At 45.4% G+C, this 14,474-nt stretch overlaps 1 protein-coding gene across 2 annotated transcripts in view; it reads right to left on the minus strand.

The window, feature by feature from the left end:
- Positions 1-14,474, minus strand: part of LOC126527476 (uncharacterized) — a 46,707-nt gene that overhangs the window by 13,515 nt on the left and 18,718 nt on the right. For both annotated transcript variants that reach the window (XM_055068583.2, XM_055068582.2), the window contains 8 exons: positions 13,439-13,495; positions 12,878-12,913; positions 11,964-11,981; positions 11,121-11,355; positions 9,887-10,043; positions 7,715-7,827; positions 4,971-5,106; positions 3,537-3,710 (listed from right to left, as the gene is read on the minus strand). In XM_055068583.2, coding sequence (XP_054924558.1) covers positions 3,537-3,710; positions 4,971-5,106; positions 7,715-7,827; positions 9,887-10,043; positions 11,121-11,355; positions 11,964-11,981; positions 12,878-12,913; positions 13,439-13,495 — 926 coding nt within the window. The remainder of the gene's footprint in view (positions 1-3,536; positions 3,711-4,970; positions 5,107-7,714; positions 7,828-9,886; positions 10,044-11,120; positions 11,356-11,963; positions 11,982-12,877; positions 12,914-13,438; positions 13,496-14,474) is intronic.

Genomic DNA, 14,474 nt, shown 5'->3' on the forward strand with positions numbered 1-14,474 from the left:
TCTGGGGGTAAAGCATTCCAAACCTTGGCTCCTGAAAACTGCACCAATCTTTCACTGTAGATGTTATTATTCGGTGGCAGATTAAAGTTACTATGTGTGAGGTTTCTCGTGAGTCGAGAAGGAGAGCGAAACAGGGAGGCATTGAAAGGTTGGTTATATTTTACTATGTTGTTTACACACAGCGCTATCTTTAAAGACCGCAAAAGATCGAAAGGAAGGATATTTAATAACTGGAAAATTGGTTTACTTGGTTCAGTATACTTGCTTTGTGTTATAATTCGGACAGCCCGTTTTTGTAATCGCCGGATAGGATCAAGGTAAGTTTTGTATGTTAAACCCCATGATTCTACACAGTATGTTAGATGACTGTTAATAAGGGTAAAATAAAGGGTACGCAGTGTATGTGTGTTAAAATAATCACGGGCCTGTAATAAGGCATAACAGCCAGAAGCCAACTTTGAACAGACTGCGCTAATCTGATTTTTCCAGTGAAGATGTTCATCTAGAATGACACCAAGATACTTAAATGAGTGTGTTCGCTCTAGTGAGTGGCCGTTAATGAAAATGTCAATTTGGAAGCTGTCAATGACTTTTGCTCGTGAACTAAATACCATATATTTGGTTTTGCTTGAATTAATCGTTAGCTTGTTGGTAAAAAACCAGCGTGTAATTTTTTTCAATTCAGCGTTTGTCTTTGCTTCTAGATCCTCATGGTTGTCTGCTGTCACTATGATCGCAGTGTCATCAGCATACATTAAAATATCACAGCAACTTAGGACCTTCGGCAAATCATTCAAGTATAACGAAAATAACATGGGCCCTAAAACGGATCCTTGAGGAACCCCGGTCTGTAAATATTTAAGTGATGATATGATGTTATTGATAACTACAGCTTGTTGACGGTCTCCATCTTCCGTACCCATGTGGAGGAGGAGGAGAACAACTTTATTGACTCATAAATCTGAGTGGTGTATATGGGTGGAGCCCCTATTTCAGGGCCCCAATGGCTTCTGCGGCTCGCTTGCCCTGATCGAGGGTCGCCAGCTGGCTTCCCAAGTCCAGTTCGGTGAGTCGCGCCTCCCACGGCCAGTTAGCGAATGGGTCCGTGATTAGCGGAAAGACGGCGTCTGCCGGACGCCTCGGGTATTCGTATGTGATGTGCTGGAGTGTCGGTGTGTCTTCACATCATGTATATGCCAGCGACATTTGTCTTTGCGGTGGGTGCGACGTGACGTCACGGTACATCGGCTCGCACCAGTGCAATCGCTGTGGCTGCCCCATCCGAGCACAGCCAGGAGAAACGCACGCAGCACTCTTGTTTATTATTTTTTTATGAGCCCCAGCATCACATTTAGCATTGATGCGACACGACGTCAGCAAATCCTGCTTCGTGTCGTAACACCACAATATTTACGAGATATTTACAAGTGTTCTCGAAACTTTCAGCTTACTAAAGGTGCACTCGACCGTTTCCTACCGTTCGCCAACTCGGTTTGCATGTGATGCGGAGCCTTCGCGACATTGGAGCCGGAGGAAGCTTGCCTGCTCCAGCCGAACGCTCGGCTTCTAATACCAGAGCTGTCGCAGTAGCTACGTGATTGGGATTCTGTCGGATCTCGATCGCACTCCCACGTCGAAAGTGAGAGCGCCTCTGGCTGCTGCGAACTGAGCGGCGCTATGAATGAACTGTAGGCGAATGTGTTTTCAGCGCTGGATTAAGGGGGGGGGGGGGGGGGGGGGGCTAAGAGGGCTGCCGCCCAGGGCCTCACCGTGGACAGAAGGAGAAGGGGGCCTATTTATTCTAACCTGCTTAGTATATGCAACCATGGGCAACAGAACTTCGAGCGACATGTATGAAACCAGAAAACCAGAACGAGCAGACGGGGCCCCCCGCCTTTTCGTAGAGTTTATCGTAGAGACCTACAATGTTGTACTTGACAGTCTAGGCTCTGCTTTGCGAGTGCGAAAGGCTGCCTACACTGAACTCTGCAAAAGGTTCGGATTCTTAAAATCGCTGACAGAAGTTGGGAGCGAAGCATCTCTGGCACAGCAGGCTAAATTGGTGAAAACCTACAAAAATGATTTGGAGCCAGCATTTTCCGCTGAAATCGTTCAGTTTGCGAACTTTCTGCACAACTCTGTGTGCCAGGACACGGGTCCTCTGGGAATAATGAAGTTTCTGCACGAAAGAAAGCTTACTGATGTGTTTCCGAACCTTTCTATTGCTTTGCGAATCTACTTAAGCATACCCGTGGCAAACTGTGAGACCGAACGATCGTTTTCCAAGTTGTCGCTGATAAAAAAATCGCCTTCGTTCGAGCCCCCTTGACAAGGTGAACTCGCTTGCTATCATGTCCATTGAAAGTGACCTCCTCCGCGATCTATCCTTCGAACAGACTATATCTGATTTCTCCAAAGCGAAGTCGCGAAAGATGCCATTATAAAAGAAGACGGTTTGCGCTATACATGAATAGTTCCAATAAGTTCGTTGTGTCGCCTCCCAGCCTCCACATTGCCAATGAAACACTGAGCAGTGTTATTCAAGATATGCAAATATTCGTCGTTCGTCTCTTGTTTGTTCTTCTTGTGATATTTAGCGTGCTTATGAAGAACTGTACTTTTGTTGTTTTTGATAGTGCCACGTTTATTTGGTGTCGTCCTTGCTTGTCTTACCTTTAACGAAAATATTTTCAAATAATGTTTTGTAATTACAGTTGGCAATTTTCATCTGTATTCTAGTGCATTTTTATGGTGTTTGTATTGCCTTAAGTATTGTATATATCTATTGCATATTTATAGAGTAACGTGTATAACGATTACTGCAGTCTGATGCTTGAATTTTAATAAAGAATGTTTTGGATACAAATCATGCGTCTCCTCGCGGGATTAAACTTAGTGATGCAAACAAAGCCTAGCTTCAGAAGGATCGACATCTGAGCTGTGTTCTTTTCTACGTTCTTGTTCGTCTTGAGTGCACTAAACCTTTCCTTAAAGCCTAGCTTTTGCTGAAAGCAGAATGCAGATTAATCACAAAGTGAACATATGTGTTGGTGTTTACAACAGCACGCGTTTCAAGCAAGTTTTGTTGTTTTCCTTATAATAATAACAATAATGATAATCCCGTTGGTCGCACTTCGTTATTTTTAATTTGGTGGAATTAAAATGAAACATGGCATATTTCCAGTAGCGTAGCAGGCGACAGGGAAAGGGGGCCTGACAGTATAGGGAAAGGGGCCTGCATGCACATTAGCCCAGGGCCCCCATTTTTCTTAATCAGGCCCTGTGCGTTCTGACCGCTATTTCGTTCGGCCGAATGCAAACCGTCCTGCGAGAGCGCCTTCGAAAGCGACCAGTCGAACGTGTCATAGGTCGCATCATTTTGCATGCGGGGAGCTTGTCGTAGAATGTCTACAACTTGGAAGGCATGTGTGAAGGACACATACGTATAAGAGAAAGGACGGATGGAGGGACGGAAAGCGCAAAAGCATTTATGAGCTCGTACAGATGCGCTGTAGCGGTAACGCTGCAACGCATACCTGTCCAATGTCGATGTAAACTGGCTCGTCATTGTAGTCGGTGTCGGCCAGGATTTCGTACTTGGCGTCCTTGACGGGTGCGTAGTAGCGGGCGCCGGTTGTCACCGAGAGGAAGAACCGAGTGTAGCCGAGCTTTTGTAGCGGAAGCATTTTGAGAGCCCAGTGCGCCGAGTCCTTGAAAACACACAATGTGACAGAACATACCGGACGCCGGTATGGATTACCGACTGCGTATAAATGCGGTTGGGCGTTTCCGGTTTATAATTATCGAAAATTCGATGTAAGTTTTGTTCTTGTTCTTTTTCCTATTTTTTTTGGCAAATATATTTTTCCAGGTGAGCTTTCACTAGCCTTTCTTTCTTTCCTTCTGCTGAATAATTCACGTCGAGCCAGTTTTTTTTTTTTCTTTTTCTCGATTACAGTTTAAGGAATTTCGCAATAATTAAATGCTCGCCCGTTTTATTAAATTACTGACCCTTAGGTAAATTACTCGTGGAATCATCTCGCTATTGGGAAATCGAAGCTATAGTCGATGTCCACGGTATGTACATTTAACATGTATTCCGAGGCCAGCTTTGAGATATCCATCAGCAGACTTGTGCAAAATGCATCGTCGTTTCGTTGAATTGCCAGGGAGTTTTCCTTCCAAACTGCGGGACCGAGCTACGTGGTACACCATATTTATTTCGCGTCAGAATTTGGGTACGATTAGCTCGAAATTAATGTTACAGTCTGAAGATTCCTTTACAGTTAACGGACATATATTGAACACTGTCTTCAATTACGTCATGTGTTCCATAAACTACTGGATTAAAGAGTTCGTGAGGTGTATTTAAATAAGAACTTACTCAGTTATCACCATGGAATTTTTCATTTCTAGCAGCGCAAATAATGCATTGCAGAAAAAAAAAGCTAACTTTACTGCGCTGTCTTTATGAATTACCAGCTGAACGAAGTTTACATTAAAACGCTTCGCATAGAATTTTGCAGCAGTTTCTATTTGTACACAACATGCAACGTTAGCATAGTTTTCTTATGCCGTAATACATCAAAACGAACTCCTACAGTTGTTTCAAGAACGTTTTCTTTTTCATATAATGCTCACAGTCCAAAGCTTATACTGTATACAAATGTTAAGCAAAACGCTGTTTTTCGCATATTTCACATATTTCGCATTTCGCATATAAAAAAAATTAAATTATGGGGTTTTACGTGCCAAAACCAATTTCTGATTATGAGGCACGCCGTAGTGGAGGACTCCGGAAATTTCAACCACCTGGGGATCTTTAACGTGCACCTAAATCTAAGTACACGGGTGTTTTCGCATTTCGCCTCCATCGAAATGCGGCTTCGCATATAATCGAAATACACAAAACACGACAGAAGCGCGTTCGATGCGGTTTCAGTCTTAGGATATTTAGGCTTCAGGCTTACCAAATTATATTGGTATGTTTGCTTGTTTACTAGAAGCGTCGAGTTCCAGAAGCTTGGTGGTACGACTTGACCTTGGCCGCGGTCATCGAACGTCATGTGCCCGTACACGACCGTGCCATGAACGTGCATCCTTTCCCTATAGAGAAACACGTCATGATAATCTGCGAATTAAGACATCATATACTGCTGATGTATATACGAGTCTACAGCATCTTCTACAGTCGAAACAGAACAGCACAACGACTGTTTTTTCTTTGTTGCGCTTAAAAATGTACTGAGATAAAATTCATTGACCTGCCATATGTGATTGTCCTTTTTTTTTTCGATAAACGAAGGCCCCAAGCCCTACAGCTCCTAGAAAAAACACGAGCAGCGTCAAAGCACCCTAGATATATCCCTATAATACTTGTTTCTACAAAGCAGGGGTCGAATTCACGAAGCGTCCCGTTCTTATAAGAGCTACTTGCTGTTGGATGGAGCCTTTCCTAACAATATGTCCAACTTGATGATTGGCCCAGGGACAAGTGTTTATCTGTACATGATGCTATTACACAAAAAGACCCTTATGAGTGCATGTTTCATTGGTACATCGCGACGGCGAATATCGCGAGTTATAAGCCACAGTCAACCTATAGATTACATTCTTCGATCACAACACGTTCTTTCGTTCCTACGCCGTTTACGCGAATACACTTTGCCGTTTCAGTCAGCAACATAACTAATCGGAACTCCCATTTTCCTGTTGTTGTTTTTAAGCGTACACGTAATACACCACATGCCTCGAACGTGAATTTTAACTTAACTATCGTAACGTTTATGATGAAATATTATATAATTTAATAGAGCTCAAATTGGTAGCTGATATCCCTGGAGATAAAAGCTGCACACACAGTTTCCGACTAACATGCAAGTATTTAGTTCTATAAATGCAAGACTAGTGAACATATATATTGCATGTGGAAAATATGGTTTGAGTTTTGGGTAATTTTATGTTAAAGTTACATTATTCTTTGTCAGCTGACCTTCGCGTTTTTTGTTTTGTTTAATGTATTAAACCGGCAACTAGCCAAATTAGACTATCGGCCTAAATATTCCTGTATATCTTCTTTTGTGTTGTTGAAATGAAGTTGCATTGAATCATTGATTGACTGACTGATTTCATGGTCGATTGAATGACTGATCGGCCCACCCACACTTTCGACCCTGTCTTCGGGACAGGCCACCGGCAAAAACGTGGGCTCAACGCCGAAGGTCGCTTTTGATATGCGAATGCTATCGCATTAAAAAACTCCGTGCCCTTCCACTCTGTGAAGAAGCATGGCCAGCGTAGCTGTGTATGTGGGCTCCTTAATGGCCAACTGCACCTCCGCCGCGCGTCGGCCCGGCATTGCACTATCGCAGGGCGTGAGACCGGGCTAGTTGGTATTCCATGCTGAAGTGACTAGCGCAAGAGTGGACAAGGGACACTAAAAAGGCGACAAGGGCAAGCTTGACTTAGTCGACGTTTTAGTATTCCGTGTCCACTCTTGCGCTAGTCACTTCAGCATTGCACTATCTTCGGGATCGGCCCACGTATGGGGAGTGCTTAACGCCTGCTTCACCTCCGCCGCGGGTCGGCCCGGCATCGCACAATCTTCCGGGTCGGCCCACGTAATGACGTTTTATTCTAGCAGGGCCGCGTCAATCACGGCGCGTACTAGACAGCACGAACGCAGGCGGCGTCTGACGCCGACGCCGAAAGAGAAAGCCCGAGTTTTTTGTCGACACACGGACACGTTCCTGGGGAAACTAGTCATTAACAGCATCGCTGTAGAAATAATGTAACAGCATGGCTGTGTCTATAGGCCGCCCACTTCGACCGTGATTCGCACACGCAGCTTCCGCTCCCTCGCGACAGCAACAAATAAATGATAAAACCAACCTTCGATTAGTATAGCTTGTCCCGCTGACGGCAAAGCATGCATAAGCGATGTTTTACCGTTATTATCGCCATCATCTGTTTGCTTTGATATTATGCGTGAGAATAAGCGCCACCAAGCGGCGAAGGTGCTTTGATTTCTATATATTAGATGGCGCCACAGCGTTTAGCGCTGGTCATACGTTGGCCAAACGTTCCCACTGTCACAGACGCGGACTGTGACACGTCCCCCTTACAATAACGGCAAATACTGCACAAATTGAGAGTCATTTTATTCTGTTGGGGCAGATTAGAGAGCGTCTGTAAAACAAAATTCATGGGTATAAGCTTGCAAATACGTAAGCAGAAAATTCCGTTCAACGAGAAAACATGTAATACAGGCACTTTTTTATTATATACTTTACCAGACATTTTTGAAAAGTTTTCTTTGAATGTCCTTCCTGAAACTTTGCTTTAGCATAGCGTTGCCGTCCTGCCGGCCGTTGCCGCTATACCACTTCCTCACTATTGCATATTAGCGGTAAACTTCGAGCACACACAGCCGGTGACCGGCGGTATCGGTCTTCCCGTTTTTCTACATTTAATAATAACAGAAGCATTTAAGAAGAATGCGTACAGCAGGCCACACAATCACCCAAGTATGCACTAACCGGCCCAATTTAGCGCTTTCATGATGCTAAACTAATATCGTTTAAGTTGTTTCCTTCCAATATGAAAAAAAGCACCCTTCATAAATGTTACCGTGTTGTGAGCTTAAATACATATATCGGCAACGCTACGAGGCTAATTGCCAACGCTGCCAAAATGCAGAGGAGAGCGCGCTTACCTGATGTTATTAAACGCGTAGTTCAACCAAACTTCGGAGACGAAGGTTTCGCCGATAAGGAAGAAACACGGTCGCGGTGGCGGCAGTCCCTTGTGAAGAATCTTGCTCACATCCTGAGAAAGCAAGATGACGGAAGAAGCCAGGTAACTACATAATCGCCGTATTCCCGAAAGGGTCTCTGAGCACTTCACGGCTCCACACTGAGTATATATATATAGGATGCCTCAATGCGCGCCGCTTCTCTCGCTCCGTGCGGCGGGCGAGGAGGACATCGACGCACCCAACACAGAGTAAGTTCCTCAATGAACACTGAGCGGCTTTAACATTGAGCGGAACACAGTGCCGCCCCTCCACAGAAGCAGGAGGCACTGCTCTTCAGTAGCTTTCGTCGGTAGTTCCTACGACCACGGCCCCTGAGATAGGGTGCCGCGACTGCGCACCACCCAGTCTCGGGGGCCATGCTTCGACGAGGAGTTCCGTAAAAAACCCAGCTCCTGTGTATTCTGGCAGACGGTGGCAGCACGTTGTTACGCAATGTTCGCGCAAAAATTACCGTGCGTTGCCACGAAAGCACAGTGCACTACGACGTCGTGCAGTCGAGGGACGCGGCGCATCAAAATGAGCAACGTGTTGCAATAAATCAAAGCAGCGGACTAAGCCATTCGAAGCCGAATATTCGGCAGATAACCCACCTCACAATAACTCTCGACGGCAATGCGTGTGGCATTGAATCAGTATGGGGACACAACTTATTGCCACAGTCGAAACGAGTTATGTATGAGGCGTGTACTGCATCGGGACTCCTCTGTCGCTTCCCCAAGTACAATTGGCGCCATCTAACGCCGCTGCCGCGAAGCCTGCGCGTGGCCTCCTAATGCATGGCGCGACGGTGCGCGCGAACGCTTAGAAAGGAGTCGTGCGGCAACAGGGCTCCTCTGTCGCACTTTTTAATGGACAAGCTGCGCCATCTAGTGACGCTGCCGCGAAGTCCGCGCGTGGCCTCCGAGACTAGAAGCTGGCGCGCCGATACCTGCAAACGCTGCTCCCTCGCTTGCCGCGCACTCAGTGGCACATACTCGGTGACTCAAGTTGGCTAGAGGGTTTATTGAAGAGCGGCGCATACCCAGCTACATTCGTACCACAGCTAGCTAAAGCGTTTGCGTGAAATACGTTCATTGAAACGTGGCACATAGCCAGTGTATTTGTCGCGCACCCTGCTAAAACGTCGGGTTGCCGTCCTTGAGGAACCCTTATGACGTGGGTTCGATCCGCTCAGCATTGGATAAATTCAAGCAATCATTTTCGTCGTGGAGGAACGCCACATTCCCAGTGGCACATACCTAGCTATCCAAGTTGGCGTCAAAAGACGTTCACTGAAGAGCTGCACACACCTCATGGCACATACGCAGTGACTCAAGTTGGCATCAAAGAGGTTCATTGAGGACCAGCACAGACCGAATGGTACATACCAAGAACTCCAAGTTGGCATCAAAGAGTTCCATTAAACAGCGGTGTCTACCCAGTCGCGCACCTACAGCGACCCATGTCGGCGTGAAAGGGGTTTGCTGAAGAGGACACGTGCACCGGTCCTCTTGGGAATTTTTGCGCTAGTATGCGGCCTGACCAGGCCCCGCGCCCTCCCCGTCCCGGGCCAAGACAGCGCCTCCTAGAATTTGTTCTAGGTGTTCTAGGTGGCTTTGGCGAATAATCCACTTGTTCTAGGTGGGTTTGGCCTAGAGGCTGCCCTCTCTGAAACAAATTTCTGGCTACGTTCTTGAATGGCCAGAAACATACAGAATGAAATGACGTAAGTTCACATAGAGCGTTAGATTCCTATGATGTTCGACGGTTTGTCAGCACAAACTGCGAGTAGTAAGAGCCGATAATAAGCACAGAAGAAAAGATAACGATCTTGGAGGCATCAGCTACCATCCTGCTTCAAGGATCCATATCCATCCATCCGTCCATCATCCGCACATACACATATATATGCTACCATATAGTTTGCATGAAACGTAACTCACACGTTACGTTAAACACCGCAAATTCGACGACTGTGGCGCACTTTTTAAAATTTCGATAGACTGAAATGCATATAATTCTAAAATCATTACCGCGTATATGCACCTTGGGAGGTAATGAGCGAATACGAGAAACTAGATACGTGCTTACCTTCAGATAGTAAAACACCTTTCTGTACGATTGCTTCGTTACATGGAAGAACGGCAACGTGAGAAAGGCGTAGTGGTAGATCTTCTTGTTCCACAACTCCTCCAATGTCGTCCTGGCGACGTCGGTCGACAGCAATTCTCGCGTAACTTTCATCGAACTGAAATATAATGGACGTCAGACTTATGGGAGTTGAAGAAATGAACTGCAATGCCTTTGTGTAAACCATAGTCGTAGTTCTAGATGGTTTGCACTGACGGCTTCATGGCCGCAATGATGGTGTACTAGCATTCATTCGATGCCCATGTTTCTAGCTTGTTGCCTGCAACGCAGTGGAATGTGCGAATGGGGTCTGATTATTATGTTCGTGACGTCACGAGAAAGCCATCTATAGACGCAGACAGAGAGAAAAACTATGCACACTCATAGCCCCTGAGACTACTATTTAATGATAAACGGACAACATGATCAAAGATGACACACTATTATCGAAGAAAAAAAATATATATATTGGCTATTTGAACGGAATGCACAATTGGGGGGAAAAAAAGTAAGATCAGGCTCTAAATTTAGTTCGTTTTTATGCTTAGTATTTTATTTTTTAATGCGAATATTTGTGTGTTATATGGCGTCTTTGTCTTTCTGTCATAAAAAGCGCTCCAATGGCGAGTCCGGGTCTCCAGGAAACTCGCGTTCCCGTGTCCTCGCACTCGATTTTGCCGAGAGCGCGCGTTTTCTTGGCCGTTCAACTTATACAGGACACCTCACTTTTTCAAGAAGTCAGATTTTCGCCCTAAAGGCGAAGTATCGATTGACATAGCAAACTATTAGACAGCTATACGAAGTAATGATAGTAGATTTATCGAACGTATAAGCTTGTAAACACTCGCTTACTAACTAAATTGACAAGCATGGTGTCACGCGCGTGCAAGAAAACATAAACGCATCTCACTCTATGACCGCGGACACTCGCTATCAAAACGCTGGCGTGAGAAAGTACGGCAGCAACAGCGAGTGCATTGACCTTCGTGCTGCCTCTCGCTTCAACGCGAACTATGCGGCGATGACACAACGCACACGAAGCTGTCAGCACTATGCGCGCTCTGTCCCCATCGCAGACAGCTTTCACGCTCGCCCGCACTAGACGGCCGCCGAGAACGCAAGCCGCCGGAGTATCCACCTCTCCCGTCCCGGTGCCGCGAGCGCAATGGAAGGGCTTTCACCGGCCGTGTCTCACCTATAGTCGAAGCTGACACCGTATTCGGTCTTGGTGTGATTGGCGGCCGCTTGTACGACGAGCTCGAGGGTTTCTTTGAATGGACCGCCGGAACCGTTCACAATGGCGTGCTCTTTCTCGTCCGCCTGGTAGAATGCAAGATCGCACAGGCCGTCCTCGGGCAGCTGCGATACCTCCTTCTGGTTCATGTCGGCGTTCAGGATGCAGATCAGGGTGTTGACCGGAATGGGCTTCGCTGCGTGCAACAAAGGGAGTGCGTGTGTGTGCACGCGCGAGAGGTTGTCCTGTCATTTACAAACATAGTTCCAGATCCCCTTCAGTCGTCAATTAATTCCGCTCAGTGAAAACTTAGTTTGACCACATTTCTCGCATCTTTAGAATCACGAAAGGCATGCATCTGCATGCTCAGTGAGTTTCGTCAAGTTTACATAGTGCAGGCTCTATGCGACAAGGCTTTAGAGAAACGTCAGAAACGTCGAGCGGCTAGTCGCGCGGCAATATTATTCGGGGGCTTCCTTCACGCTCGGAAAAAGATTTTTACGTAGCACGTGTCGAGCTACGGCAAGCTGTATCGGGCGTTTTTCATGTTGCTCTACAATATTCTAACTGACACTTTCCATCTAATTATAATAATTGTGAAGATTAATTAATTAAAGCCCGTTATCTAATTAGTCGGAATGCAAAAAACAAAAAGATAGCCTGAGTATCTCCAAGCGACGGCAAACAACATTACTTTGGTTCTGTCCAGCTACGTACCATTTCCATTTATTTTTTAAATTTTTTCCCAAGGTAATTGAAACACCCTGTATTTGGTCAGCATCGCTGTGAAGGTGGTGTGCTTACCCGTTGTCGTCGTCCCACCTAGAAAGAGAAATAGGGACACGTCACAACAATTGGACACAGCAATGTATGTGTATTTGGACGTTGCTTTTTCTGCTAACGAAAAAAGTTCGAAAGGCTCGCACTGCTCTATTGAGAGGAAGGCAGATAAAGACTTTGCAATAGCTAGATGCAGTGTAAAACACCAAACCGTTCTTTTTTTTTCTTCCTTGTGTCATTCGTCGGCGTCGTCTATATCAAATCCGACTTTCGCGTGATAAAGTCGACGTTCGGAATACTGGCAACAGCTTAAATGAGCGCCTACGTCTGCACAAGAACTCATTAAATTGAACGCCTACCTTGCTTCTGTCAGCCCATTCTAGCGCTTGTGGCTGCAAGTGTTTAATGACTATTCAATGAGTACATATATATATATATATATATATATATATATATATATATATATATATATATATATATATATATATATATATATATATATATATATATATATATATATATATATTAGGCACACGAGTCAGAAAATGTGTGAACGTGTCGAAGCTATTTATTAATGATAATTGTGTACATTAGCTTTCTACCTCATTGCTATACAATTTGTGAGATGCAGGTGGTGATTTCCTTTGTGTGCATCGCTCTTATTAGACTTGAGTTGTTAAGACAGTGTAGGTGGCCCAGTGTCCATATTTCAGTGTTGCTCTCCGGGCTGATCTTCAAGTGTGCAAGTGTGAGTACGTATATGTAGCGAGCGAACAAAAACTGAACTGCCATTTGCTGCGCCATTTGCTGAGCGGAGGGGGCCAGCACTGTTAGACTTCAGCCATTTATAATTTACCGGCAGCTAGTTCCCGATATACTGCCTTCTTAAAGTGATCTTCTGATAGTTCGAGTCGCTACACCGCATACTTCCTGCTCACCTCGTTTATTCGGCGAAGGTGTCTCCGTTCTCGGCGCTGAAAAAAAGCGACAGCAACAGCGTAAAGCGAGCGTTCTATATATGAGTCACATTTGAATCGCGTCCCGCGCAGAAACAAGTTGACTGCACTACGCTGAGCCTAATCCCAGCTTCGCATTCGTAACACTCATCACATAACTTTTGAGCGTGCCCCTACTTAACCTCTGTTGAGCTTAGTGAAAATAGAGCGCCGCTAAACACAGCGCGATCGGCGTATTGACTTACATCCGGTTGTATACACAGAAGCTCGTGCTTCGATCGTGCTCGAAAAGTTCGAGATCGATAGAAAGAAAGGGCGGATTGGCAAAACAAACATTGTTCCTGGCATTTAACTGCTGTCGCAGTTAAAGAAAGAGAACTAAAGAAAATGTGCACGGGAATTACCAGCACCTGACGCAAGCGCAAGGGCTTTGTCACATGACGCACCTTGTCGTGGTAGATCTTGATGACATTTCTTCACCCCCCCCACACACACACACTCGTCACATGCATGTTTAGAAGGCGTAGAAAAACAACGGCTTACTTGTAGTAACCTTGGCGCTCGCCACTGCCGTGGTATTTCCATCCTTATCTGCAGTAGCTGAAGATAAGAATTAAGAGGAATGATTAACTCTGGAGCTCCTTTCCAAATACATGGGAAGGGAGAAATGTGGTGACCGCTGCACCGATTGACCACTGCACCGATTTTGATTATATACGTCGTGAATTCTAGTGGAGCATACGGGATGTTTGCGAATCGAAAGGTATAGAGAAGGTATTGATCTGGGGGGCATTGCCCAGTAAGTATAGAGTGAATTGGGGTAATTGCCACATGATTGACACGCTGCTTTGCCCCCATTTGTTTTCAATATGATGTTGGATAGCACAGTTCGGTAGCGTGATTGTGCGTGACGGATTGGTGCAGTGTTCTGTGTGGTGTGTTTGTAATGAGGGCGACAAATGGAGTCTGTTGTTGTTGGATATCGTGAGCCGGATGGAGAGAGTCATGCGCTTGTTCTGCAGGGTTCACCTGGCTGCCATTACCGTAGCACAACGGGTGACCGTTTCCACCCAACACACCACCACTGTGGGCCAGTTATTAATCTACTTAAATCACGAAGATTTCCGCTCCCATTCTGAGCACGTCGCTTTTAATGAAACAACAAGGAACTTGGGGTGTGAATTGACATGTTTCAGTCACTTGTGTGCTTTAGTTAGCTAAAAAAAGTGTTATTGTTAAAATTCTCGGTTTGCTAGAGCTTTATGACAAAATATCGTCTTAGCATAATGTGGGCGTACTAGTGTAGGAGTGTATTGAACTAAAGAATACGTTTGGTAGGATCAACGAAAGCAGCAACGCGTTAAACGTATGTGTACACAAACAGATCGCGCATAGCTCTTAAAAGAGTGAACAACTACGTGACTAACTATCTGCTGGCCTAAGAGTGCCAGAGCAGCGATGTAACCACGTAACTACATTTTTTTTAGGATTTTGCCTCTTCTTAAATAAAATAGCAAGGCAATAAAAAAAGGCCGCTTCAAACGAATTGTAGTTGATAACACCTCAAGATGTCACCACA

This window comes from Dermacentor andersoni, chromosome 9, assembly GCF_023375885.2.
Source record: "Dermacentor andersoni chromosome 9, qqDerAnde1_hic_scaffold, whole genome shotgun sequence".
In the NCBI taxonomy this organism is placed as follows: Eukaryota; Metazoa; Arthropoda; class Arachnida; order Ixodida; family Ixodidae; genus Dermacentor; species Dermacentor andersoni.